Below are 27,677 nucleotides of genomic sequence, written 5' to 3'. Positions count from 1 at the left end.
TGGTAACACATCATGTACAGGTCAGTGCTGGTAACACATCATGTACAGGTCAGTGCTGGTAACACATCATATACAGGTCAGTGCTGGTAACACATCATGTACAGGTCAGTGCTGGTAACACATCATGTAATGTACTGAACTGGCTTAATGTAGAGATGGTACAAGGTAAGTTAAGTGATATAAATGTAAGCAAATCCCCAGGACCGGATGGACTACACCCAAGAGTTCTTAGAGAGGTAAGTTCAGTAATATCTGTACCCCTGTTCATGATATTTAGAGATTCTCTGGTGTCTGGTATTGTGCCAAGGGACTGGCGCAAGGCGAATGTGGTGCCAATCTTCAAGAAGGGCTCTAGGTCTTCCCCAGGAAACTATAGACCGGTAAGTCTAACGTGCATTGTGGGTAAATTGTTTGAAGGACTTATAAGGGATTACATACAGGAATACATAGGGGATAATAGTATTATAAGTGATAGCCAGCATGGGTTTACTAAGGATAGAAGGTGTCACCAATCTAATCTGCTTTTATGAAGAGGTGAGTAGAAGCCTTGACAGAGGAATGGCTGTGTATATAGAGGGGGGCTGTGTATATAGAGGGGGGCTGTGTATATAGAGGGGGGGCTGTGTATATAGAGGGGGGGCTGTGTATATAGAGGAATGGCTGTGTATATAGAGGGGGCTGTGTATATAGAGGGGGGCTGTGTATATAGAGGGGGGGCTGTGTATATAGAGGGGGGGCTGTGTATATAGAGGGGGGCTGTGTATATAGAGGGGGGGCTGTGTATATAGAGGGGGGCTGTGTATATAGAGGGGGGCTGTGTATATAGAGGGGGGCTCTGTATATAGAGGGGGGCTGTGTATATAGAGGGGGGCTGTGTATATAGAGGTGGGGCTGTGTATATAGAGGGGGGGCTGTGTATATAGAGGGGGGGGCTGTGTATATAGAGGGGGGCTGTGTATATAGAGGGGGGCTGTGTATATAGAGGGGGGGCTGTGTATATAGTGGGGGGGCTGTGTATATAGAGGGGGGGCTGTGTATATAGAGGGGGGCTGTGTATATAGTGGGGGGCTGTGTATATAGTGGGGGGCTGTGTATATAGAGGGGGGCTGTGTATATAGTGGGGGGCTGTGTATATAGTGGGGGGGCTGTGTATATAGAGGGGGGGCTGTGTATATAGTGGGGGGCTGTGTATATAGTGGGGGGCTGTGTATATAGTGGGGGGCTGTGTATATAGAGGGGGGCTGTGTATATAGTGGGGGGCTGTGTATATAGTGGGGGGGCTGTGTATATAGAGGGGGGCTGTGTATATAGTGGGGGGGCTGTGTATATAGAGGGGGGCTGTGTATATAGAGGGGGGCTGTGTATATAAAGGGGGGCTCTGTATATAGAGGGGGGCTGTGGATATAGAGGGGGGCTGTGTATATAGATGGGGGCTGTGTATATAGAGGGGGGCTGTGTATATAGAGGGGGGGCTGTGTATATAGAGGGGGGGGCTGTGTATATAGAGGGGAGCTCTGTATATAGAGGGGGGGCTGTGGATATAGTGTTTCTGGATTTCCCTAAAGCATTTGATACTGTCCCTCATAGACGTCTGACAGGTAAGTTAAGGTCTTTGGGTTTGGAAATTTTAGTTTGTAACTGGATTGAACACTGATCATGGATCGTACCCAGAGAGTGGGGGTCAATGATTCGTACTCTGATTGGTCCCCGGTTATTAGTGGTGACCCCAAGGTTCAGTACTGGGCCCGCTGCTGTTTAATTTATTTATCAATGATATAGAGGGGGGCTGTGTATATAGTGGGGGGGGGGGCTGTGTATATAGAGGGGGGGCTGTGTATATAGAGGGGGGCTGTGTATATAGAGGGGGGGCTGTGTATATAGAGGGGGGGCTGTGTATATAGGGGGCTGTGTATATAGGGGGGGCTGTGTATATAGAGGGGGGGCTGTGTATATAGAGGGGGGCTGTGTATATAGAGGGGGGCTGTGTATATAGAGGGGGGCTGTGTATATAGAGGGGGGGCTGTGTATATAGAGGGGGGCTGTGTATATAGAGGGGGGCTGTGTATATAGAGGGGGGCTCTGTATATAGAGGGGGGCTGTGTATATAGAGGGGGGCTGTGTATATAGAGGGGGGGCTGTGTATATAGAGGGGGGCTGTGTATATAGAGGGGGGCTGTGTATATAGAGGGGGGCTCTGTATATAGAGGGGGGCTGTGTATATAGAGGGGGCTGTGTATATAGAGGGGGCTGTGTATATAGAGGGGGGCTGTGTATATAGAGGGGGGCTGTGTATATAGAGGGGGGCTGTGTATATAGAGGGGGGGCTGTGTATATAGAGGGGGGGCTGTGTATATAGAGGGGGGGCTGTGTATATAGAGGGGGGGCTGTGTATATAGAGGGGGGGCTGTGTATATAGAGGGGGGCTGTGTATATAGAGGGGGGGCTGTGTATATAGAGGGGGGCTGTGTATATAGAGGGGGGGCTGTGTATATAGAGGGGGGCTGTGTATATAGAGGGGGGCTGTGTATATAGAGGGGGGGGGGTACAGTCTATAGAGGATGTGTATAAGTTACAAGATGACTTGGATAGACTAAGTGTCTGGGCCTCCACTTGGCAAATGAGGTTCAATGTGGATAAATGTAAAGTTCTGCATCTGGGTACTAATAACCTGCAGCATTGTATGTCTTAGGGGGGCTGTGTATATAGAGGGGGGCTGTGTATATAGAGGGGGGCTGTGTATATAGAGGGGGGGCTGTGGATATAGAGGGGGGCTGTGTATACTAATAACCTGCAGCGTCGTATGTCTTAGGGGGGCTGTGTATATAGAGGGGGGCTGTGTATATAGAGGGGGGCTGTGTATATAGAGGGGGGGCTGTGGATATAGAGGGGGGCTGTGTATACTAATAACCTGCAGCGTCGTATGTCTTAGGGGGGCTGTGTATATAGAGGGGGGGCTGTGGATATAGAGGGGGGCTGTGTATACTAATAACCTGCAGCGTCGTATGTCTTAGGGGGGCTGTGTATATAGAGGGGGGCTGTGTATATAGAGGGGGGCTGTGTATATAGAGGGGGGGCTGTGGATATAGAGGGGGGCTGTGTATATAGAGGGGGGCTGTGTATATAGAGGGGGGCTGTGTATATAGAGGGGGGGCTGTGGATATAGAGGGGGGGCTGTGTATATAGAGGGGGGCTGTGTATATAGAGGGGGGCTGTGTATATAGAGGGGGGCTGTGTATATAGAGGGAGACTGTGTATATAGAGGGGGGCTGTGTATATAGAGGGGGGCTGTGTATATAGATGGGGGCTGTGTATATAGAGGGGAGCTCTGTATATAGAGGGGGGCTGTGTATATAGATGGGGGCTGTGTATATAGAGGGGAGCTCTGTATATAGAGGGGGGCTGTGTATATAGAGGGGGGCTGTGTATATAGAGGGGGGCTGTGTATATAGAGGGGGGCTGTGTATATAGAGGGGGGCTGTGGATATAGAGGGGGGCTCTGTATATAGAGGGGGGCTCTGTATATAGAGGGGGGCTCTGTATATAGAGGGGGGCTCTGTATATAGAGGGGGCTCTGTATATAGAGGGGGGGCTGTGTATATAGAGGGGGGCTGTGTATATAGAGGGGGGGCTGTTTATATAGAGGGGGGGCTGTGTATATAGAGTAGGGCTGTGTATATAGAGGGGGACTGTATATATAGAAGGGGGCTGTGTATACAGAGGAATGGCTGTGTATATAGTGTTTCTGGATTTCCCTAAAGCATTTGATACTGTCCCTCATAGACGTCTGACAGGTAAGTTAAGGTCTTTGGGTTTGGAAATTTTAGTTTGTAACTGGATTGAACACTGATCATGGATCGTACCCAGAGAGTGATGGTAAATGATTCGTACTCTGATTGGTCCCCGGTTATTAGTGGTGACCCCAAGGTTCAGTACTGGGCCCGCTGCTGTTTAATTTATTTATCAATGATATAGAGGGGGGCTGTGTATATAGTGGGGGGGGGGGCTGTGTATATAGAGGGGGGGCTGTGTATATAGAGGGGGGCTGTGTATATAGAGGGGGGCTGTGTATATAGAGGGGGGCTCTGTATATAGAGGGGGGCTGTGTATATAGAGGGGGGCTGTGTATATAGAGGGGGGGCTGTGTATATAGAGGGGGGCTGTGTATATAGAGGGGGGCTGTGTATATAGAGGGGGGCTCTGTATATAGAGGGGGGCTGTGTATATAGAGGGGGCTGTGTATATAGAGGGGGCTGTGTATATAGAGGGGGGCTGTGTATATAGAGGGGGGCTGTGTATATAGAGGGGGGCTGTGTATATAGAGGGGGGGCTGTGTATATAGAGGGGGGGCTGTGTATATAGAGGGGGGGGCTGTGTATATAGAGGGGGGGCTGTGTATATAGAGGGGGGGCTGTGTATATAGAGGGGGGCTGTGTATATAGAGGGGGGGCTGTGTATATAGAGGGGGGCTGTGTATATAGAGGGGGGGCTGTGTATATAGAGGGGGGGCTGTGTATATAGAGGGGGGGCTGTGTATATAGAGGGGGGCTGTGTATATAGAGGGGGGCTGTGTATATAGAGGGGGGGGGTACAGTCTATAGAGGATGTGTATAAGTTACAGGATGACTTGGATAGACTAAGTGTCTGGGCCTCCACTTGGCAAATGAGGTTCAATGTGGATAAATGTAAAGTTCTGCATCTGGGTACTAATAACCTGCAGCGTCGTATGTCTTAGGGGGGCTGTGTATATAGAGGGGGGCTGTGTATATAGAGGGGGGCTGTGTATATAGAGGGGGGGCTGTGGATATAGAGGGGGGCTGTGTATACTAATAACCTGCAGCGTCGTATGTCTTAGGGGGGCTGTGTATATAGAGGGGGGCTGTGTATATAGAGGGGGGCTGTGTATATAGAGGGGGGGCTGTGGATATAGAGGGGGGCTGTGTATACTAATAACCTGCAGCGTCGTATGTCTTAGGGGGGCTGTGTATATAGAGGGGGGGCTGTGGATATAGAGGGGGGGCTGTGTATACTAATAACCTGCAGCGTCGTATGTCTTAGGGGGGCTGTGTATATAGAGGGGGGCTGTGTATATAGAGGGGGGCTGTGTATATAGAGGGGGGGCTGTGGATATAGAGGGGGGCTGTGTATATAGAGGGGGGCTGTGTATATAGAGGGGGGCTGTGTATATAGAGGGGGGGCTGTGGATATAGAGGGGGGGCTGTGTATATAGAGGGGGGCTGTGTATATAGAGGGGGGCTGTGTATATAGAGGGGGGCTGTGTATATAGAGGGAGACTGTGTATATAGAGGGGGGCTGTGTATATAGAGGGGGGCTGTGTATATAGATGGGGGCTGTGTATATAGAGGGGAGCTCTGTATATAGAGGGGGGCTGTGTATATAGATGGGGGCTGTGTATATAGAGGGGAGCTCTGTATATAGAGGGGGGGCTGTGTATATAGAGGGGGGCTGTGTATATAGAGGGGGGCTGTGTATATAGAGGGGGGCTGTGTATATAGAGGGGGGCTGTGGATATAGAGGGGGGCTCTGTATATAGAGGGGGGCTCTGTATATAGAGGGGGGCTCTGTATATAGAGGGGGGCTCTGTATATAGAGGGGGCTCTGTATATAGAGGGGGGGCTGTGTATATAGAGGGGGGCTGTGTATATAGAGGGGGGGCTGTTTATATAGAGGGGGGGCTGTGTATATAGAGTAGGGCTGTGTATATAGAGGGGGACTGTATATATAGAAGGGGGCTGTGTATATAGATGGGGGCTGTGTATATAGAGGGGGGGCTCTGTATACAGAGGAATGGCTGTGGATATAGTGTTTCTGGATTTCCCTAAAGCATTTGATACTGTCCCTCATAGACGTCTGACAGGTAAGTTAAGGTCTTTGGGTTTGGAAATTTTAGTTTGTAACTGGATTGAACACTGGCTCATGGATCGTACCCAGAGAGTGGTGGTAAATGATTCGTACTCTGATTGGTCCCCGGTTATTAGTGGTGACCCCAAGGTTCAGTACTGGGCCCGCTGCTGTTTAATTTATTTATCAATGATATAGAGGGGGGCTGTGTATATAGTGGGGGGGGGGCTGTGTATATAGAGGGGGGGCTGTGTATATAGAGGGGGGCTGTGTATATAGAGGGGGGCTGTGTATATAGAGGGGGGCTCTGTATATAGAGGGGGGCTGTGTATATAGAGGGGGGGGGCTGTGGATATAGAGGGGGGCTGTGTATATAGAGGGGGGCTGTGTATATAGAGGGGGGCTGTGTATATAGAGGGGGGGCTGTGTATATAGAGGGGGGGCTGTGTATATAGAGGGGGGGCTGTGTATATAGAGGGGGGGCTGTGTATATAGAGGGGGGGCTGTGTATATAGAGGGGGGGCTGTGTATATAGAGGGGGGCTGTGTATATAGAGGGGGGCTGTGTATATAGAGGGGGGGCTGTGTATATAGAGGGGGGGCTGTGTATATAGAGGGGGGGCTGTGTATATAGAGGGGGGGCTGTGTATATAGAGGGGGGGCTGTGTATATAGAGGGGGGGCTGTGTATATAGAGGGGGGCTGTGGATATAGTGTTTCTGGATTTCCCTAAAGCATTTGATACTGTCCCTCATAGACGTCTGACAGGTAAGTTAAGGTCTTTGGGTTTGGAAATTTTAGTTTGTAACTGGATTGAACACTGATCATGGATCGTACCCAGAGAGTGGGGGTCAATGATTCGTACTCTGATTGGTCCCCGGTTATTAGTGGTGACCCCAAGGTTCAGTACTGGGCCCGCTGCTGTTTAATTTATTTATCAATGATATAGAGGGGGGCTGTGTATATAGTGGGGGGGGGGCTGTGTATATAGAGGGGGGGCTGTGTATATAGAGGGGGGCTGTGTATATAGAGGGGGGCTGTGTATATAGAGGGGGGCTCTGTATATAGAGGGGGGCTGTGTATATAGAGGGGGGGGGCTGTGGATATAGAGGGGGGCTGTGTATATAGAGGGGGGCTGTGTATATAGAGGGGGGCTGTGTATATAGAGGGGGGCTGTGTATATAGAGGGGGGGCTGTGTATATAGAGGGGGGGCTGTGTATATAGAGGGGGGGCTGTGTATATAGAGGGGGGGCTGTGTATATAGAGGGGGGGCTGTGTATATAGAGGGGGGGCTGTGTATATAGAGGGGGGGCTGTGTATATAGAGGGGGGGCTGTGTATATAGAGGGGGGGCTGTGTATATAGAGGGGGGGCTGTGTATATAGAGGGGGGCTGTGTATATAGAGGGGGGCTGTGTATATAGAGGGGGGGCTGTGTATATAGAGGGGGGGCTGTGTATATAGAGGGGGGGCTGTGTATATAGAGGGGGGCTGTGTATATAGAGGAGGGGCTGTGTATATAGAGGGGGGCTGTGTATATAGAGGGGGGCTGTGTATATAGAGGGGGGGCTGTGTATATAGAGGGGGGCTGTGTATATAGAGGGGGGCTGTGTATATAGAGGGGGGCTGTGTATATAGAGGGGGGCTGTGTATATAGAGGGGGGGCTGTGTATATAGAGGGGGCCTGTGTATATAGAGGGGGGCTGTGTATATAGAGGGGGGCTGTGTATATAGAGGGGGGCTGTGTATATAGAGGGGGGGCTGTGTATATAGAGGGGGGCTGTGTATATAGAGGGGGGCTGTGTATATAGAGGGGGGCTGTGTATATAGAGGGGGGGCTGTGTATATAGAGGGGGGGCTGTGTATATAGAGGGGGGGGCTGTGTATATAGAGGGGGCTGTGTATATAGAGGAGGGGCTGTGTATATAGAGGGGGGCTGTGTATATAGAGGGGGGCTGTGTATATAGAGGGGGGGCTGTGTATATAGAGGGGGGCTGTGTATATAGAGGGGGGCTGTGTATATAGAGGGGGGCTGTGTATATAGAGGGGGGCTGTGTATATAGAGCGGGGCTGTGTATATAGAGGGGGCCTGTGTATATAGAGGGGGGCTGTGTATATAGAGGGGGGCTGTGTATATAGAGGGGGGCTGTGTATATAGAGGGGGGCTGTGTATATAGAGGGGGGGCTGTGTATATAGAGGGGGGCTGTGTATATAGAGGGGGGCTGTATATATAGAGGGGGGGCTGTGTATATAGAGGGGGGCTGTGTATATAGAGGGGGCTGTGTATATAGAGGGGGGGGGGCTGTGTATATAGAGGGGGGCTGTGTATATAGAGGGGGGCTGTGTATATAGAGGGGGGGCTGTGTATATAGAGGGGGCTGTGTATATAGAGGGGGGGCTGTGTATATAGAGGGGGGGCTGTGTATATAGAGGGGGGCTGTGTATATAGAGGGGGGCTGTGTATATAGAGGGGGCTGTGTATATAGAGGGGGGCTGTGTATATAGAGGGGGCTGTGTATATAGAGGGGGGGGCTGTGTATATAGAGGGGGGCTGTGTATATAGAGGGGGGGCTGTGTATATAGAGGGGGGGCTGTGTATATAGAGGGGGACTGTATATATAGAAGGGGGGGCTGTGTATATAGAGGGGGGGCTGTGTATATAGAGGGGGGCTGTGTATATAGAGGGGGGCTGTGTATATAGAGGGGGCTGTGTATATAGAGGGGGGCTGTGTATACTAATAACCTGCATGCGTCGTATGTCTTAGGGGGGATTAAACTGGCAGAGTCACTGGTAGAGAAGGATCTGGGGGACTTGTAGATCACAGACTACAGAATAGCACAATGTCAGGCTGCTGCTTCCAAGGCCGGCAGGATATTGTCATGTATAAAAAGAGGCATGGACTCCAGGGACAGGGACATAATACTCCCCCTTTATAAAGCATTGGTACAGTCTATAGTGTATAATACTCCCCCTTTATAAAGCATTGGTACAGTCTATAGTGTATAATACTCCCCCTTTATAAAGCATTGGTACAGTCTATAGTGTATAATACTCCCCTTTATAAAGCATTGGTACAGTCTATAGTGTATAATACTCCCCTTTATAAAGCATTGGTACAGTCTATAGTGTATAATACTCCCCCTTTATAAAGCATTGGTACAGTCTATAGTGTATAATACTCCCCCTTTATAAAGCATTGGTACAGTCTATAGTGTATAATACTCCCCCTTTATAAAGCATTGGTACAGTCTATAGTGTATAATACTCCCCCTTTATAAAGCATTGGTACAGTCTATAGTGTATAATACTCCCCCTTTATAAAGCATTGGTACAGTCTATAGTGTATAATACTCCCCCTTTATAAAGCATTGGTACAGTCTATAGTGTATAATACTCCCCTTTATAAAGCATTGGTACGGTCTATAGTGTATAATACTCCCCCTTTATAAAGCATTGGTACAGTCTATAGTCTATAATACTCCCCTTTATAAAGCATTGGTACAGTCTATAGTGTATAATACTCCCCCTTTATAAAGCATTGGTACAGTCTATAGTGTATAATACTCCCCCTTTATAAAGCATTGGTACAGTCTATAGTGTATAATACTCCCCCTTTATAAAGCATTGGTACAGTCTATAGTGTATAATACTCCCCCTTTATAAAGCATTGGTACAGTCTATAGTGTATAATACTCCCCCTTTATAAAGCATTGGTACAGTCTATAGTGTATAATACTCCCCCTTTATAAAGCATTGGTACAGTCTATAGTGTATAATACTCCCCCTTTATAAAGCATTGGTACAGTCTATAGTGTATAATACTCCCCCTTTATAAAGCATTGGTACAGTCTATAGTGTATAATACTCCCCCTTTATAAAGCATTGGTACAGTCTATAGTGTATAATACTCCCCCTTTATAAAGCATTGGTACAGTCTATAGTGTATAATACTCCCCCTTTATAAATCATTGGTACAGTCTATAGTGTATAATATTCCCCCTTTATAAAGCATTGGTACAGTCTATAGTGTATAATACTCCCCTTTACAAAGCATTGGTACAGTCTATAGTGTATAATACTCCCCTTTATAAAGCATTGGTACAGTCTATAGTGTATAATACTCCCCCTTTATAAAGCATTGGTACAGTCTATAGTGTATAATACTCCCCCTTTATAAAGCATTGGTACAGTCCATAGTGTATAATACTCCCCCTTTATAAAGCATTGGTACAGTCTATAGTGTATATTACTCCCCCTTTATAAATCATTGGTACAGTCTATAGTGTATAATACTCCCCCTTTATAAATCATTGGTACAGTCTATAGTGTATAATACTCCCCCTTTATAAAGCATTGGTACGGCCTCACCTGGACACTGCGGAGTTGGAAAGGGTGCAGAGACGCGCGACTAAACTAATATGGGGCCTGGAACATCTTAGCTATGAGGAGCGATTAAAGGAGTTACAATTGTTTAGTCTTGAGAAGAGACGTATAAGGGGGGATATGATAAACGTATATAAGTATATTAATGGCCCATACAAAAAATATGGAGAAAAACTGTTCCAGGTTAAACCCCCCCAAAGGACGAGGGGGCACTCCCTCCGTCTGGAGAAGAAAAGGTTTAGTCTCAAGGGGCGACACGCCTTCTTTACCGTGAGGACTGTGAATTTATGGAACAGTCTACCTCAGGAACTGGTCACAGCAGGAACAATTAACAGCTTTAAAACAGGATTAGATACATTCCTGGAACAAAATAAGATTAATGCTTATGAAGAAATATAAAATCTCATCCCTTCCCCAATATCCCGCCACACCCCTACCCCTTAATTCCCTGGTTGAACTTGATGGACATATGTCTTTGTTCGACCGTACTAACTATGTAACATGACTGTATGTATAGAGGACAGAGGCTGAGGTGTCACATGACATGACTGTATGTATAGAGGACAGAGGCTGAGGTGTCACATGACATGACTGTATGTATAGAGGAGGACAGAGGCTGAGGTGTCACATGACATGACTGTATGTATAGAGGACAGAGGCTGAGGTGTCACATGACATGACTGTATGTATAGAGGACAGAGGCTGAGGTGTCACATGACATGACTGTATGTATAGAGGACAGAGGCTGAGGTGTCACATGACATAACTGTATGTATAGAGGACATAGGCTGAGGTGTCACATGACATGACTGTATGTATAGAGGACAGAGGCTGAGGTGTCACATGACATGACTGTATGTATAGAGGAGGACAGAGGCTGAGGTGTCACATGACATGACTGTATGTATAGAGGACAGAGGCTGAGGTGTCACATGACATGACTGTATGTATAGAGGACAGAGGCTGAGGTGTCACATAACATGACTGTATGTATAGAGGACAGAGGCTGAGGTGTCACATGACATGACTGTATGTATAGAGGACAGAGACTGAGGTGTCACATGACATAACTGTATGTATAGAGGACAGAGGCTGAGGTGTCACATGACATGACTGTATGTATAGAGGACAGAGGCTGAGGTGTCACATGACATGACTGTATGTATAGAGGACAGAGGCTGAGGTGTCACATGACATAACTGTATGTATAGAGGACAGAGGCTGAGGTGTCACATGACATGACTGTATGTATAGAGGACAGAGGCTGAGGTGTCACATGACATGACTGTATGTATAGAGGAGGACAGAGGCTGAGGTGTCACATGACATGACTGTATGTATAGAGGACAGAGGCTGAGGTGTCACATGACATGACTGTATGTATAGAGGACAGAGGCTGAGGTGTCACATGACATGACTGTATGTATAGAGGACAGAGGCTGAGGTGTCACATGACATGACTGTATATATAGAGGACAGAGGCTGAGGTGTCACATGACATGACTGTATATATAGAGGACAGAGGCTGAGGTGTCACATGACATGACTGTATGTATAGAGGACAGAGGCTGAGGTGTCACATGACATGACTGTATATATAGAGGACAGAGGCTGAGGTGTCACATGACATGACTGTATATATAGAGGACAGAGGCTGAGGTGTCACATGACATGACTGTACGTATAGTGGACAGAGGCTGAGGTGTCACATGACATGAGGCAGGATTCCTTTAAGATAGGGGTTATACCAAGTCATGATACTGCTGCTGATATGAGAGGGAAGCCATGATTCTCCTTGTTTGGACGGTGAAGATCCTCTGGCGAATGGACACAGCTCGCAGGTACAGTCTTTCTTTATCCCTTTCTCCTGCAGATAGCTGTAGCTAAGCCCCGCCCCCATTTCCTGTGTTCAATCTTGATGTATCAGTTACTAGAGACAGAATTCCCCTAACAACAGGCAGTGGGCAGCAGATTGCAGGGAAGGGAGACACCTAGTGGCTGTTTTTATTGGGTGAGGAGTCATTTTTGGTGAACAAAGTGATTTACAGAAATATTGGGGATGACATCGGCCATTATGTGTGACAGAAACCCAGTAAACATTACGGCGGGGGGCACTTACTTTATAACACATCCTCATGTTATCTGCTTGGGAGCAATAAATCTCATAATTATCATTACAGATCCCGCCTGTCTGCCGTAAGAAACCTGTCACGTGATCCGATCAAAAACAAAATATATATGAAATAGAAGAAAATGGAGATTCCCTTAAAGAGATATTCCAGCTTTATTAATTGAATTTATTATTAATATACATGAATGCAGTGGGCCCCTGGGTTATATGACATAGGACATGCTCTGGGGCCACACGGGGACTGAACACGACATGATTGGGGTATTATATCTGTACCCACTGTTAGGACATTTTTCAGAGAGACGTGAATGGTAAGCCTCCCCACCCCACCCCCCCTTGCCACCATTGTGGCCGCCGCCCCATGTCCTTAAAGGGTTTCTCCATCTCTAGATATCTTAACCCCTTTCCAAAGCATAGGGGACAAGATGTCTGATCGCGAGGGTTCCACTGCTGGGGACCCCCACAATCTCCATGCTGCACCCGTCTTTCGTTTAGAGCGTCAGCTTAAGCGCCAGAGGCTCGTGACATCATGGCCCCTCCCATAGACTTGTATTGAGGGGGCATGGTCGTGACTTTACGAGGAGGGCATGACTGTGACATCACAAGCCTCAGCATCGCCAGTCATCCGGCACGGAGCAAAGTTCGCTATGTGCACCGGATGTCTGGGGTGCCGCAATCGAGATCAGGGATAAGATGTCTAGGGGTGGAGTACCGCTTTAAGACCACCAACAATCCAGGATTTTATATTCTAATGGAGGAGCTGACCCCGGAATGTTGGTGGCCTTGAGGACTGGGTTGGGGACCACTGGTCTATAGGACCTCCAAAGATAGATACAGTTCTGGGCTAACCTTGGAAGCCCCATAGAGAGTGAATAGGGTGGTGGCCCAGAATGCACGCTGCCACTCATAAGGGGCAAAGAACCTCTGCTCTTTAGGTTGGTGGAGATCCACATGGTGTAAGCCCCCCCCCCCCTAAATACTTATTGTCTATCCGGTGGAAAGATGACACGTTTTAATCTTGGGATAACCCCAACACTTGACCTGTCATTTGCCTGGACCGTGGCACCAGTCATGTGACCTGTCCCACATCCTATGTCATGTAATCCTCACTTCGGTGGCTCTTGGGCCCTTTTCATGTGGCCCTCCAGCTTTTGGCCTCTGCAGAGAATGTTTTGCGCTAGTGTCACAAGATGTTGCAGTAAGACGTGGCTTTCTATGGATGCCCTGCCACGTTGGTCACTAGCAGTGGGAGGTCATGTGACGGGACAGGTGATGGCGCTCCCTGAAGTAGGCGTAGCACACAGGACACGATAGTTGGAGCTCTCTGGGTCTTTTGCCATTGGTCTCCACTCCGGCCTCCTTCTTATGTCGTAACCTCATGTGCAGGACCAAGTCTGACGTCATGCGGAATGAGAGTTTGCATTTGGCGCACCAGATCTGCGCCGTAGACCCCAGGGTAGTGAAGGTCGGAGGGAGGACCTGTGGTGACGGCGGTGTCTCCCATTTAGGCAACATCTCTGAGAGAGGGAGGATGGCCAAAGAATTGGGAAAGGCCAAATATTCGTGTGTGTTGGGGACATCCGTATAGCCATGGTCCGCCGGTATGTCCGGGGCTTCTCTGGTATCAATGGCTCTAAGACTCCTCCCAGCCCTGATGATGGTTTTACCCCCCACTCTGGTGGGCACTGGTGAGAAGGCACTGCCTGGTGCCCCCACCCGCCGCTCTCTGCTCACTTCGGTGAACGCGCTCCTCTTCACCTCCAGCAGTCCGGCCTTCACCCTTCTCCATATGGCACTCTTCAATTCCGAGGCCATTCCCAACAAGAAGTCTTCTCTATTTTCGTCTTCTTGGTATTTGTTCTCTATTGGCACCAATTTTCCTTCTTCTGAGGGTCCCGTCCCCTCTTGTTCCATGTCCCGTGCCAAGCTGTGGAAGTTGGTGCCACGTTTTCTACGTTTTATGGGTGTTCCATCCTTTTCTGTCAAGAATAGACAATAGGAGAGGGTCACAAAAAAAAAACAAAAATCATCAAACCGAAACTGTGACCCTACAGTCATGGGGAAAAGTAAGTGCCCCCTGTGTAACACACGAGTGTACGTATAAGTGTTTGGTCGTCATCCAGACACTAAAGATAAAGGGGCAGGAGATGAACGGAAACACGAGAACCGAGGGACGTCAGTTTTTTATAGCCAAAATGTCATAGAAAGTAAGTGCCCCTCAAATATTCCCTAACAGCAGGAATGCAATAGTGAAAAGGGAGGTTACTGCTAAGAAGTGAATGTACACTATCAGTGAGTAGTGAATTCTACTAATAGTAAATGCACAAGTCAGTTGAGAATGCACTAATGTATAGGGGATTCACTAGTGAGTAGTGAGTGTACTAGTGAGTGTACTAGTGAGTAGTGAGTGTACTAGTGAGTAGTGAGTAGTGAGTGTACTAGTGAGTAGTGAGTGTACTGATATGTAGTATGTACTAGTGAGTAGTGAGTGTACTGATATGTAGTATGTACTAGTGAGTAGTGAGTGTACTGATATGTAGTATGTACTAGATAGTAGTGAGTGTACTGATATGTAGTATGTACTAGTGAGTAGTGAGTGTACTAGTGAGTAGTGAGTGTACTAGTGAGTAGTGAGTGCACTGATATGTAGTATGTACTAGTGAGTAGTGAGTGTACTGATATGTAGTATGTACTAGTGAGTAGTGAGTGTACTGATATGTAGTATGTACTAGTGAGTAGTGAGTGTACTGATATGTAGTATGTACTAGTGAGTAGTGAGTGCACTGATATGTAGTATGTACTAGTGAGTAGTGAGTGCACTAGTGAGTAGTGAGTGTACTAGTGAGTAGTGAGTGTACTGATATGTAGTATGTACTAGTGAGTAGTGAGTGCACTAGTGAGTAGTGAGTGTACTAGTGAGTAGTGAGTGTACTAATATGTAGTATGTACTAGTGAGTAGTGAGTGCACTGATATGTAGTATGTACTAGTGAGTAGTGAGTGTACTAGTGAGTAGTGAGTGTACTAGTGAGTAGTGAGTGTACTGATATGTAGTATGTACTAGTGAGTAGTGAGTGCACTAGTGAGTAGTGAGTGTACTAGTGAGTAGTGAGTGCACTAGTGAGTAGTGAGTGTACTAGTGAGTAGTGAGTGTACTGATATGTAGTATGTACTAGTGAGTAGTGAGTGCACTGATATGTAGTATGTACTAGTGAGTAGTGAGTGCACTGATATGTAGTATGTACTAGTGAGTAGTGAGTGCACTGATATGTAGTATGTACTAGTGAGTAGTGAGTGCACTAGTGAGTAGTGAGTGTACTAGTGAGTAGTGAGTGTACTGATATGTAGTATGTACTAGTGAGTAGTGAGTGCACTGATATGTAGTATGTACTAGTGAGTAGTGAGTGTACTGATATGTAGTATGTACTAGTGAGTAGTGAGTGTACTAGTGAGTAGTGAGTGTACTAGTGAGTAGTGAGTGTACTGATATGTAGTATGTACTAGTGAGTAGTAAATTCTACTAGCAATAATTGTAATAGTGGAGAATATACTAGTGTATAGGAAATGTGCTTGTGAGTAGGGAGTGAACTGTGTGTAAGTATTGAACATACTAGTTAGTAGTAAATTTTACTAATAGTGAGTGCACTAGTGAGGTGGATTTACTAGTGTATAGGAAATCCACTAGTGAGCAGTGAGTGTACTAGTGAGTAAGGAAAGGCTGGATCTCGGGTGTGCGCCATTTTGTTGCATGAAATGGAGCGGCTGGTGGGCTGGTTTGGTGTCCCATTGGCTCCGGATAAAACGGAGGGCCCTGCAACTTCTGTGAAATTCTTGGGCATAGTTATCGACACTATGGCCATGGAGTGTCAGCTGCCTGGGGACAAGTTGGTTGAGCTGAGAGAGTTGGTGGCGCGGGCGTGTCGGGTGCGCAAGTTAAAACTGCGGGAGGTTCAGTCATTGCTGGGTCGTCTCAATTTTGCATGCCGGATCATGCCCATGGGGAGGGTCTTTTGCGGCTATGGCAGGTGTCACTAAACTGAACCCCTATGTGAGATTGTCGGTGGGTTTGAGGGCTGACCTGGGGGTGTGGCTGGAGTTTTTGGGTAAATACAACGGCCGGTAAGTGGTGATGGGGAGGTCGGTGTCCAGTGTGGACTTGGACTTATATACTGATGCGGCGGGGGGCTGTGGTTTTGGGGCTTACCTTCAGGCTCAGTGGTGTGTGGGGAAATGGCCGGTGGCGTGGCGGGAGCCAGGTTTGACTAGGAATCTCGCTTTCCTGGAACTGTTTCCGATTGTGGTGGCGGTGGTGGTGTGGGGCTAGTTGTTTCGCAATTGGAAGGTGTGCTTTCATTGGGACAACATGGGGGTGGTCTTGGCCATAAACAACCAGACAGCGAATTCACCGCCGGTGGTTACACTGCTGCGGCACTTGGTGTTGAGGGTGTTGGAACTTAATTCCCACGTGGTGGCGTTGCATGTGCCTGGGGTGGATAATTCGGTGGCTGACGCTCTCTCTCGCTTACAGTGGGACCGCTTTCGGGAACTGCTGCCGGATGCCGAGGAGACCGGCGTTCCGTGCCCGGAATGGCTGTGGCGACTGGTCTAGAGGTGGCGCTTGCGTTAGTCTGCCGGTCAGTGAGCCAGGCAACCTGGGTGTCATATCGACGCTGGTGGACAGATTGGGAAAAGCTGGTGGGGCAGTTGTCCATTGCGGGTGCTTTTTCTGACTGGGAGGCGGCTCTTTTGTTTTATGTTGGTAGGGCGTTTTGCGAGGGCGTGTCTCTGTCGGGTATTGGTCGGTGGATGTCGGCGTTGGCTTTTTGGTTGAAGGTTAGGGGTTTGCCCGACGTGACTAAGTCGTTTTTGGCGCGTCAGGTGCTGCAGGGGTTCAGGAGGGCGGCGATGGCCAGGGATGTGCGGTGTCCGGTGTCTTTTCCGCTTTTGGGGCAGTTGGGGGCGTTTGGGGCAGTGTGAGGGGATTTGTTTTTCGGACTATGAATGTCGTTTGTTTCGTCTGGCTTTCGCGCTGGCGTTTTTCACTGCGTTTCGTATTTCCAAACTGGTGGCTCCTAGTTGTAAGCGTGTTGGGGTTTACTTTTTTCGGACGTTTGTCTTGTCGATGGGGTGTTGCAGTGTTTTTTGCGGCGTTTGCCTATGTTGCCTATGTGTCCGTTTTTTTGTTATACTGCCTTTTTGGAGGTGCAGGGGGGTTGTAGGTCCGCTTTTTGCTGCATGCGGACGGCAGTTTTTTGTCGCGTTTTCAGTTTATTGGGGTTTTTCAGAAATGTTTGGCGGCACTTGGGTGCACGGCGGAGGGATACAGCTCTCACTCCTTCCGTATTGGTGCGGCCACTGAGGCGTCTCCGTGGGGCCTGAGGTTATTAGGCGGATTGGGAGGTGGGAGTCGGAGAGGTTTCAGTTGTATGTTTGTCCTCATTTGGTGTGATGCATGTGTTTTGTGTTCTGTTGTCTGTACTGTGTTTGTCTTTGTCATTTCAGATGCCGGCCCAGGATTGATATGGATCGTCGGGTACTCTTATGTGGTGCGAGGTGGGGTGCGGGCTGGTGTGCGGTCGGCTGGTCACCAACTGGGGTTAGCTAGCACTGAAGGGCAGGTTCATTGGCCGGGGAAGAGTGGGATGAGGTGGGTCGAGTTGTTGGCGAGGGTCCAGTTTTTTGTCCAGCTGGACAGGGCTCCAGATGTTATTGTGATTCATCTTGGGGGTAATGATTTGGGGGGTTCGGAGGTCCCGGGACTTGATTCGGGACGTTAAATTGGACCTTTTGAGGTTGTGGTCCTCCTTCCCTGGCCTGGTAGTTGTTTGGTCGGAGATGGTGGCCAGACGCAAGTGGAGGCAGGCCTGCTCAGTTGTTGTCTTAAACAGGGCTAGGGTCAAGATTAATAAGGTGGTTCGGCAAGTTTGTGGCGCAGAATGGGGGCCTGGTAGTGCGCCACCGGGAGATGGAAGGCGGAGCTCCCGAGTTCATCGCTGATCATGGTATCCATCTCAATATGTTTGGGATGGATTTGTGGCTTCTGGAGATTAAGGAAGCGGTGGTTAGAGCCCTTGGTTTGTGGAGGAAAGGGGACAAGTGAGGGGGGTCACTTGTCGCCGTTGTGGCGGGGGCAGGAGTGGGACCTGGAGGCACCTGGTATGGCATGATGGTGATGGGAGAGAGTGTGGAGGTGGGATGGGAGCAGTTCCCAGCCCGATGGAGAAGTCATCAGGGGGACATGGGTCCCAGGACGGTTGAGGGGCCTCATAAACGGTGTCCCTGTGCAGGTGACTTGCGGCTAGGGGCAAGTGAGGCCCCATAATAAGTTAGGTAATAGTGCCTTCAGGTCCTCCTCCTGTGATAGGGACATTTCTACGGTTAAATGTTTAATGGTTTATGTCATTCATATCGTTTATGACGTTCATACAATTGTTGTTCACAATATTATAATTGGTTGTTATGTATTAAAGGGGCTGCTGTGGCCTGTTTACACCAACACCTGGTCTTGTCATGTTTTAAGGTAAGGGGTCATGGGGGGGAGGTGGTTGGTGGTGGTTATGGGAAAGGTAGGTCACAGCAGTTATATCCGGGAGGGAGGTGGTTGGTGGTGGTTATGGGAAAGGTAGGTCATAGCAGTTATATCCGGAAGGGAGGTGGTTGGTGGTGGTTATGGGAAAGGTAGGTCATAGCAGTTATATCCGGGAGGGAGGTGGTTGGTGGTGGTTATGGGAAAGGTAGGTCATAGCAGTTATATCCGGGAGGGAGGTGGTTGGTGGTGGTTATGGGAAAGGTAGGTCATAACAGTTATCAGATCCCATAGTCATGCAGCAGTGAGTAGTATGTGTACTAGTGAAGAAAAAAAATGCACAATTCTACAAGTAGTGAGTGCACTAGTCAGTGGTGAATATACTAGTGCAAACTACTACTTCCAGCATGCCACTCCAGTTTTTCAACAGCTGCAGGCTCACTGTGTTGGGAAACACTGCACTAGTGTATAGTGAATGACTTAGTGAAAAGCAAAAGTGTTCGGCAGTAATAAGTATATATGTACTAGAAAGAAGGGAAGAGACTAGTGAGTAGTGAATTGATTAGTGATTAGTGAATTGATTAGTAAGTAATGAATTGATTAGTGATTAATGAACTGAATAGTAAGTAGTAAATGTATTAGTGATTAGTGAATTGATTAGTAAGTAGTAAATTTATTAGTGATTAGTGAATTGATTAGTAAGTAGTAAATTTATTAGTGAGTAGTGAATTTATTAGTGATTAGTGAACTGATTAGTAAGTAGTAAATTTATTAGTGATTAGTGAAGTGATTAGTGACTAGTGAATTGATTAGTGAGTAGAGAACTGATTAGTGAGTAGTGAATTGATTAGTGATTGGTGAACTGATTAATAACTAGTGAATTGATTAGTGAGTAGAGTTCTCAGCCTGGGGCATCCTCATTTTTTCACATGATCGTGTAGTTCTGGTTTATCCAATCGTTTGTCACTGTTATTATTCACTCATGAAGGATTTTCTCACCATTATGAAGTGACCGCAGCTCCTGTAGACCCAACATTCTGGTGAACTGTCCATGGTAGAGAAGCAGCAGTGGCTCCCCCTTGTGGAGGTGGCGGGAGGCTCCGTCCTGGATCAGGTTCTCCAGTCTATTGTCCATGGAAGCCCCAGGTGACGCCTGGACCAGCCGTAGCCACATCACATCCGGAGCCTCTGTGCCGCTGACCTGGAAAAGATAGGGTTAAAGTATAAGTGTTACTGACTAATATTACCCAAAAATATTCCCCGGGGAAGGGGGGGGGGGGGGGGGCACGAGACTCTGGTGGGGGAGGGAATGACTGTGTTCATTGTTATGTCTGTCGGGTTAGAGATTAGTCACAATTCTATGAGGCTCTAGGGGTTAACACAATGTTTTATAATAGTATAATTCTACAATATGGTTTTTATAATGTTCAGGTAGTTGAAGGAGTTAATGGTCGGAGTCTACCTGCAGTCACCAGGAGGGGGCGCTCACTGCACAGAGATTCATCCAGCTGATTATTATGTCATGTGCTGTGAGCGCCCCTAGTGGTGATAAAGGATTTTACGGCTTTTCTAGTCCTGGGAAATCTCTAACCTCTAAGATTTATATAGTCACAAATATGAGAAATTATTCTACAGACCCGATACGTAGACGACATTTAAGAAAATATAGATGTAGGTAACTTATGGGGGCCCCGGCAGGAGGGGCTCTGCCCAGGTCGGTTGTGTCGTCACATCAGTGGGGAACCATTTCACAGATGGTGGAAAGAAGATCGGGGCCAAATACTCCTCATGCCCGATTGTCCCAGGTGGGTCGGGGTGTAACAGTGTTAACCAGCATCGGATGGAGACCCCAGAGGACATCCTGAGACCTGAGACCACCGAAGCAGTAGTGGCTTACAGAGCGGCCCCTATTCTAGTCATTGAGCACCCTCAGAGCCCCTTCATGGTGGGCAGTATTCCTCATCCTCTACATTTCAGCAGCCAGGGACGCAGGATTCTTTTCCCTTAGTTGTCTGGCCAATTACATTTTCTTTCTCCACTCTCCTGCATGTAGCACATGTTAAGCCACGCCCCCAATTTCTGTGTTCTGTCCTGATCTAGCTGTTACTAGAGACTGAATTCCCCTAACAACAGGCAGTGGACAGCAGATTGTAGTGAAGAGAGACACCTAGTGGTTGAGATTTTATAGCTGTTTTTCTGGAGTAATAAGTCATTTTTGGAAAATGAAGTAACTTACAAAAATTTTACAAATCACATGGGGGGACGTTACTTAATTCAACAGCGACCATTTAAATGTAATGTAGATAATTACATTACATGGAGATTATTAATATACATTGGGTACGAGATGTGTATATCTTAGGGTGAAAAAATCCTGTCTTGTTCCTTCAGCTATTGTCTGTGCAGAGACAAAATACAGGAAGTGTTATTAGGGACAAGCAGGCCTTTGTACACTGAGGAAACAAAGGGCACTCTACACAGAAGACAAGCAGGGCTCTGTACACTGAGGAAACAAAGGGCACTCCACACTGAAGACAAGCAGGGCTCTGTACACTGAGGACAAGCAGGGCTCTGTACACTGAGGACAAGCAGGGCTCTGTACACTGAGGATAAGCAGGGCTCTGTACACTGAGGACAAGCAGGGCTCTGTACACTGAGGAAACAAAGGGCACTCTACACAGAAGACAAGCAGGGCTCTGTACACTGAGGAAACAAAGGGCACTCCACACTGAAGACAAGCAGGGCTCTGTACACTGAGGACAAGCAGGGCTCTGTACACTGAGGACAAGCAGGGCTCTGTACACTGAGGAAACAAAGGGCACTCTACACAGAAGACAAGCAGGGCTCTGTACACTGAGGAAACAAAGGGCACTCCACACTGAAGACAAGCAGGGCTCTGTACACTGAGGACAAGCAGGGCTCTGTACACTGAGGACAAGCAGGGCTCTGTACACTGAGGATAAGCAGGGCTCTGTACACTGAGGACAAGCAGGGCTCTGTACACTGAGGAAACAAAGGGCACTCTAAACAGAAGACAAGCAGGGCTCTGTACACTGAGGAAACAAAGGGCACTCCACACTGAAGACAAGCAGGGCTCTGTACACTGAGGACAAGCAGGGCTCTGTACACTGAGGACAAGCAGGGCTCTGTACACTGAGGACAAGCAGGGCCCTGTACACTGAGGACAAGCAGGGCTCTGTACACTGAGGAAAAGCAGGGCTCTGTACACCGAGGACAAGCAGGGTTCCCTACACTCAGGACAAGCAGGGTTCTGTACACTGAGGACAAGCAGGGCTCTGTACACTGAGAACAAGCCGGGCTCTGTACACTGAGGACAAGCCGGGCTCTGTACACTGAGGACAAGCAGGGCTCTGTACACTGAGGACAAGCAGGGCTCTGTACACTGAGGACAAGCGGGGCTCTGTACACTGAGGACAAGCAGGGCTCTGTACACTGAGGACAAGCAGGGCTCTGTACACTCATGACAAGCAGGGCTCTGTACACTGAGGACAAGCAGGGTTCTGTACACTGAGGACAAGCAGGGCTCTGTACACTGAGGACAAGCCAGGCTCTGTACACTAAGGAGAAGCAGGGCTCTGTACACTGAGGACAAGCAGGGTTCTGTACACTAAGGACAAGCGGGGCTCTGTACTCTGAGGACAAGAGGGGCTCTGTACACTGAGGACAAACAGGGCTCTGTACACTGAGGACAAGCGGGGCTCTGCACTCTGAGGACAAGTAGGGCTCTGTGCACTGAGGATAAGGAGGGGTCTGTACACTGAGGACAAGCAGGGCTCTGTACACTAAGGACAAGAGGGGCTCTGTACATTGAGGACAAACAGGGCTCTGTACACTGAGGACAAGCGGGGCTCTGCACTCTGAGGACAAGTAGGGCTCTGTGCACTGAGGATAAGGAGGGGTCTGTACACTGAGGACAAGCAGGGCTCTGTACACTGAGGACAAGCAGGGCTCTGTACACCGAGGACAAGCAGGGCTCTGTACACTCAGGACAAGCAGGGCTCTGTACACTGAGGACAAGCAGGGTTCTGTACACTGAGGACAAGCAGGGCTCTGTACACTGAGGACAAGCCGGGCTCTGTACACTAAGGACAAGCAGGGCTCTGTACACTGAGGACAAGCAGGGTTCTGTACACTAAGGACAAGCGGGGCTCTGTACTCTGAGGACAAGCAGGGCTCTGTACACTGAGGACAAGCCGGGCTCTGTACACTAAGGACAAGCAGGGCTCTGTACACTGAGGACAAGTGGGGCTCTGTACTCTGAGGACAAGCAGGGCTCTGTACACTGAGGACAAGCAGGGCTCTGTACACTGAGGACAAGTGGGGCTCTGTACTCTGAGGACAAGCAGGGCTCTGTACACTGAGGACAAGCAGGGCTCTGTGCACTGAAGACAAGCAGGGCTCTGTACACTAAGGACAAGCAGGGCTCTGTACACTGAGGACAAGTAGGGCTCTGTGCACTGAGGATAAGCAGGGCTCTGTACATTGAGGACAAGCAGGGCTTTGTACACTGAGGACACGCAGGGCCCTTTGCACTGAGGACAAGCAGGACTCTGTACACTGTGGACAAGCAGGGCTCTGTACACTGAGGACAAGTAGGGCTCTGTGCACTGAGGATAAGCAGGGCTCTGTACACTGAGGACAAGCAGGGCTTTGTACACTGAGGACACGCAGGGCCCTTTGCACTGAGGACAAGCAGGACTCTGTACACTGAGGACAAGCAGGACTCTGTACACTGAGGACAAGCAGGGCTCTGTACACGGAGGACAAGTAGGGCTCTGTGCACTGAGGATAAGCAGGGCTTTGTACACTGAGGACACGCAGGGCTCTGTACACTGAGGACAAGCAGGGCTTTGTACACTGAGGACACGCAGGGCTCTTTGCACTGAGGACAAGCAGGACTCTGTACACTGAGGACAAGCAGGGCTCTGTACATTGAGGACAAGCAGGGTTCTCTACACTGAGGATAAGCAGGGCTCTGTACACTGAGGGCAAGCAGGGCTCTGTACACTGAGGACAGGCAGAGCTCTGTACACTGAGGACAAGCAGGGCTCTTTGCACTGAGGAAAAGCAGGACTCTATACACTGAGGTTAAGCAGGGCTCTGTACACTAAGGACAAGCAGGGCTCTGTCCACTGAGGACAAGCAGAGCTCTGTACATTGAGGCCAAGCATGGTTCTCTACACTGAGGACAAGCAGGGCTCTGTTCACTGAGGACAAGCAGGGTTCTCTACACTGAGGACAAGCAGGGCTCTTTCCACTGAGGACAAGCAGGACTCTGTACACTGAGGTTAAGAAGGGTTCTCTACACTGAGGACAAGCAGGGCTCTGTACATTGAGGACAAGCAGGGTTCTCTACACTGAGGACAAGCAAGGCTCTGTACACTGAGGACAAGCAGGGTTCTCTACACTGAGGACAAGCAGGGCTCTTTCCACTGAGGACAAGCAGGGTTCTCTACACTGAGGACAAGCAAGGCTCTGTACATTGAGGACAAGCAGGGTTCTGTACTCTGAGGACAAGCAGGGCTTTGTACACTGAGGACAGGCAGGGCTCTGTACACTGAGGACAAGCAGGGCTCTGTACACTGAGGACAAGCAGGGCTCTGTACACTGATGATCCTGCCCACACTTCCTGTATTTTGTCCCACCCACACTTCCTGCATTTTGCCCTCCCACACTTCCTGTATATCATCCCACCCACACTTCCTGTATTTTGTCCCGCCCGCACTTCCTGTATTTTGTCCCACACACACTTCCTGTATTTTGTCCTGCCCACACTTCCTGTATTTTGTACCACCCACACTTCCTATATTTTGTCCCACCCACACTTTCTGTATATCATCCGGCCCACACATCCTGTATTTTGTCCCGCCTACACTTCCTATGTATTATCCCACCCACACTTCCTGTATTTTTTAACACCCACACTTCCTGTATTTTGTCCCACCCACACTAACCTGTATTCTGTCCCTCCCACACTTCCTGTATTTTGTCCTGCCCACACTTCCTGTATTTTGTCCCGCCCACACTTCCTGTATTTCATCCTGCCCACACTTCCTGTATTTTGTCCTCCCACACTTCCTGTATATCATCCCGCCCAAACTTCCTGCATTTGGTCCCACCCACACTTCCTGTATTTTGTCCATCCCACACTTCCTGCCTTTTGCCCCACCCACACTTCCTGTATTTTGTCCCTCCCACACTTCCTGTAGTCTGTCCCGCCCACACTTCCTGTATTTTGTCCCACCCACACTTCCTGTATTTTATCCCTCCCACACTTCCTGTAGTCTGTCCCTCCCACACTTCCTGTATTTTGTCCCTCCCACACTTCCTGTATTTTGGCCCACCCACACTTCTTGTATTTTGCCCCTTTCACACTTCCTATATTTTGTCCCATCCACACTTTTTATTTTATACCACCCACACTTCCTGTATTTTGTCCCACCCACACTTCCTGTATTTTGTCCCTCCCACACTTCCTATATTTTGTCCCACCCACACTTCTTGTATATTGTCCCTCCCACACTTCCTGTATTTTGTCCCACCCACACTTCCTGTATTTTGTCCCTCCCACACTTCCTATATTTTGTCCCACCCACACTTCTTGTATATTGTCCCTCCCACACTTCCTGTATTTTGTCCCTCCCACACTTCCTGTATTTTGTCCCACCCACACTTTTTTATTTTGTCCCTCCCACACTTCCCGTATTTTGTCCTGCCCACACTTCCTGTATTTTGTCCCTCATACACTCCCTGTATTTTTTCCCTCCCACAGTTCCTGTATTTTGTCCCACCCTCACTTCCTGTATTTTGTCCCACCCCCATGTATTTTGTCCCTCCCACACTTCCTGTAATTTGTCCCACCCACACTTTTTTTATTTTGTCCCTCCCACACTTCCTGTATTTTGTCCTGCCCACACTTCCTGTATTTTGTCCCTCCTCCACTCCCTGTATTTTGTCCCTCCCACACTTCCTGTATTTTGTCCAACCCACATTTCCTGTATTTTGTCCAGCCCACACTTTCTGTATTTTGTCCCTCCCCCACTTCTTGTATTTTGTCTTTCCCACACTCCCTGTATTTTGTCCCACCCACACTTCTTGTATTTAGTCCCACCCAGACTTCTTGTATTTTGTCTTTCCCACACTCCCTGTATTTTGTCCCACCCACACTCCCTGTATTTTGTCCCACCCACACTTCCTGTATTTTGTCCCTTCCACACTTTCTGTATTTTGTCCCTCCCACATTTCCTGTATTCTTTCCCTCCCACACTTCCTGTATTTTGTCCTGCCCACACATCCTGTATTTTGTCCCTCCCACACTTCCTGTATTTTGTCCCACCCACACTTCTTGTATTTTGTCTTTCCCACACTTCCTGTATTTTGTCCCACCCACACTTCTTGTATTTTGTCCCTTCTACACTTCCTATTTTTTGTCCCACCCACACTTTTTGTATATTGTCCCTCCCACACTTCCTGTATTTTGTCCCACCCACACTTCCTGTATTTTGTCCCTCCCACACTTCCTATATTTTGTCCCACCCACACTTCTTGTATATTGTCCCTCCCACACTTCCTGTATTTTGTCCCTCCCACACTTCCTGTATTTTGTCCCACCCACACTTTTTTATTTTGTCCCTCCCACACTTCCCGTATTTTGTCCTGCCCACACTTCCTGTATTTTGTCCCTCATACACTCCCTGTATTTTGTCCCACCCCCATGTATTTTGTCCCTCCCACACTTCCTGTAATTTGTCCCACCCACACTTTTTTATTTTGTCCCTCCCACACTTCCTGTATTTTGTCCTGCCCACACTTCCTGTATTTTGTCCCTCCTCCACTCCCTGTATTTTGTCCCTCCCACACTTCCTGTATTTTGTCCAACCCACATTTCCTGTATTTTGTCCAGCCCACACTTTCTGTATTTTGTCCCTCCCCCACTTCTTGTATTTTGTCTTTCCCACACTCCCTGTATTTTGTCCCACCCACACTTCTTGTATTTTGTCCCACCCTCACTTCCTGTATTTTGTCCTGCCCACACTTCCTGTATTTTGTACCTTCCACACTTTCTGTATTTTGTCCCTCCCACATTTCCTGTATTTTGTCCCTTCCACACTTTCTGTATTTTGTCCCTCCCACATTTCCTGTATTCTTTCCCTCCCACACTTCCTGTATTTTGTCCCTCCCACACTTCCTGTATTTTGTCCTGCCCGCACATCCTGTATTTTGTCCCTCCCCCACTTCTTGTATTTAGTCCCACCCAGACTTCTTGTATTTAGTCTTTCCCACACTCCCTGTATTTTGTCCCACCCACACTCCCTGTATTTTGTCCCACCCACACTTCCTGTATTTTGTCCCTTCCACACTTTCTGTATTTTGTCCCTCCCACATTTCCTGTATTCTTTCCCTCCCACACTTCCTGTATTTTGTCCTGCCCACACATCCTGTATTTTGTCCCTCCCACACTTCCTGTATTTTGTCCCACCCACACTTCTTGTATTTTGTCTTTCCCACACTTCCTGTATTTTGTCCCACCCACACTTCTTGTATTTTGTCCCTTCTACACTTCCTATTTTTTGTCCCACCCACACTTTTTGTATATTGTCCCTCCCACACTTCCTGTCTTTTGTCCCACCCACACTTCCTGTATTTTGTCCCACCCACACTTTCTGTATTTTGTCCCTCCCACACTTCCTGTATTCTTTCCCTCCCACACTTCATGTATTTTGTCCCTCCCACACTTCCTGTATTTTGTCCCACCCTCAC

General features: G+C 48.4%; 1 protein-coding gene across 3 annotated transcripts in view; it reads right to left on the bottom strand.

Annotated features, from left to right (window-relative positions):
* Window positions 1-12,750: 12,750 nt before the first annotated feature.
* Window positions 12,751-27,677, bottom strand: part of LOC130281658 (uncharacterized) — a 107,766-nt gene continuing 92,839 nt past the window's right edge. For all 3 annotated transcript variants that reach the window (XM_056529111.1, XM_056529113.1, XM_056529112.1), the window contains exons 3-4: window positions 19,896-20,097; window positions 12,751-14,351 (exon numbers count right to left, since the gene is read on the bottom strand). In XM_056529111.1, coding sequence (XP_056385086.1) covers window positions 13,612-14,351; window positions 19,896-20,070 — 915 coding nt within the window. In that variant the 5' untranslated portion in view covers window positions 20,071-20,097 and the 3' untranslated portion in view covers window positions 12,751-13,611. The remainder of the gene's footprint in view (window positions 14,352-19,895; window positions 20,098-27,677) is intronic.

This window comes from Hyla sarda, chromosome 7 (genome assembly GCF_029499605.1).
Source record: "Hyla sarda isolate aHylSar1 chromosome 7, aHylSar1.hap1, whole genome shotgun sequence".
In the NCBI taxonomy this organism is placed as follows: Eukaryota; Metazoa; Chordata; class Amphibia; order Anura; family Hylidae; genus Hyla; species Hyla sarda.
This window is presented reverse-complemented; position numbering and strand designations above follow the sequence as displayed.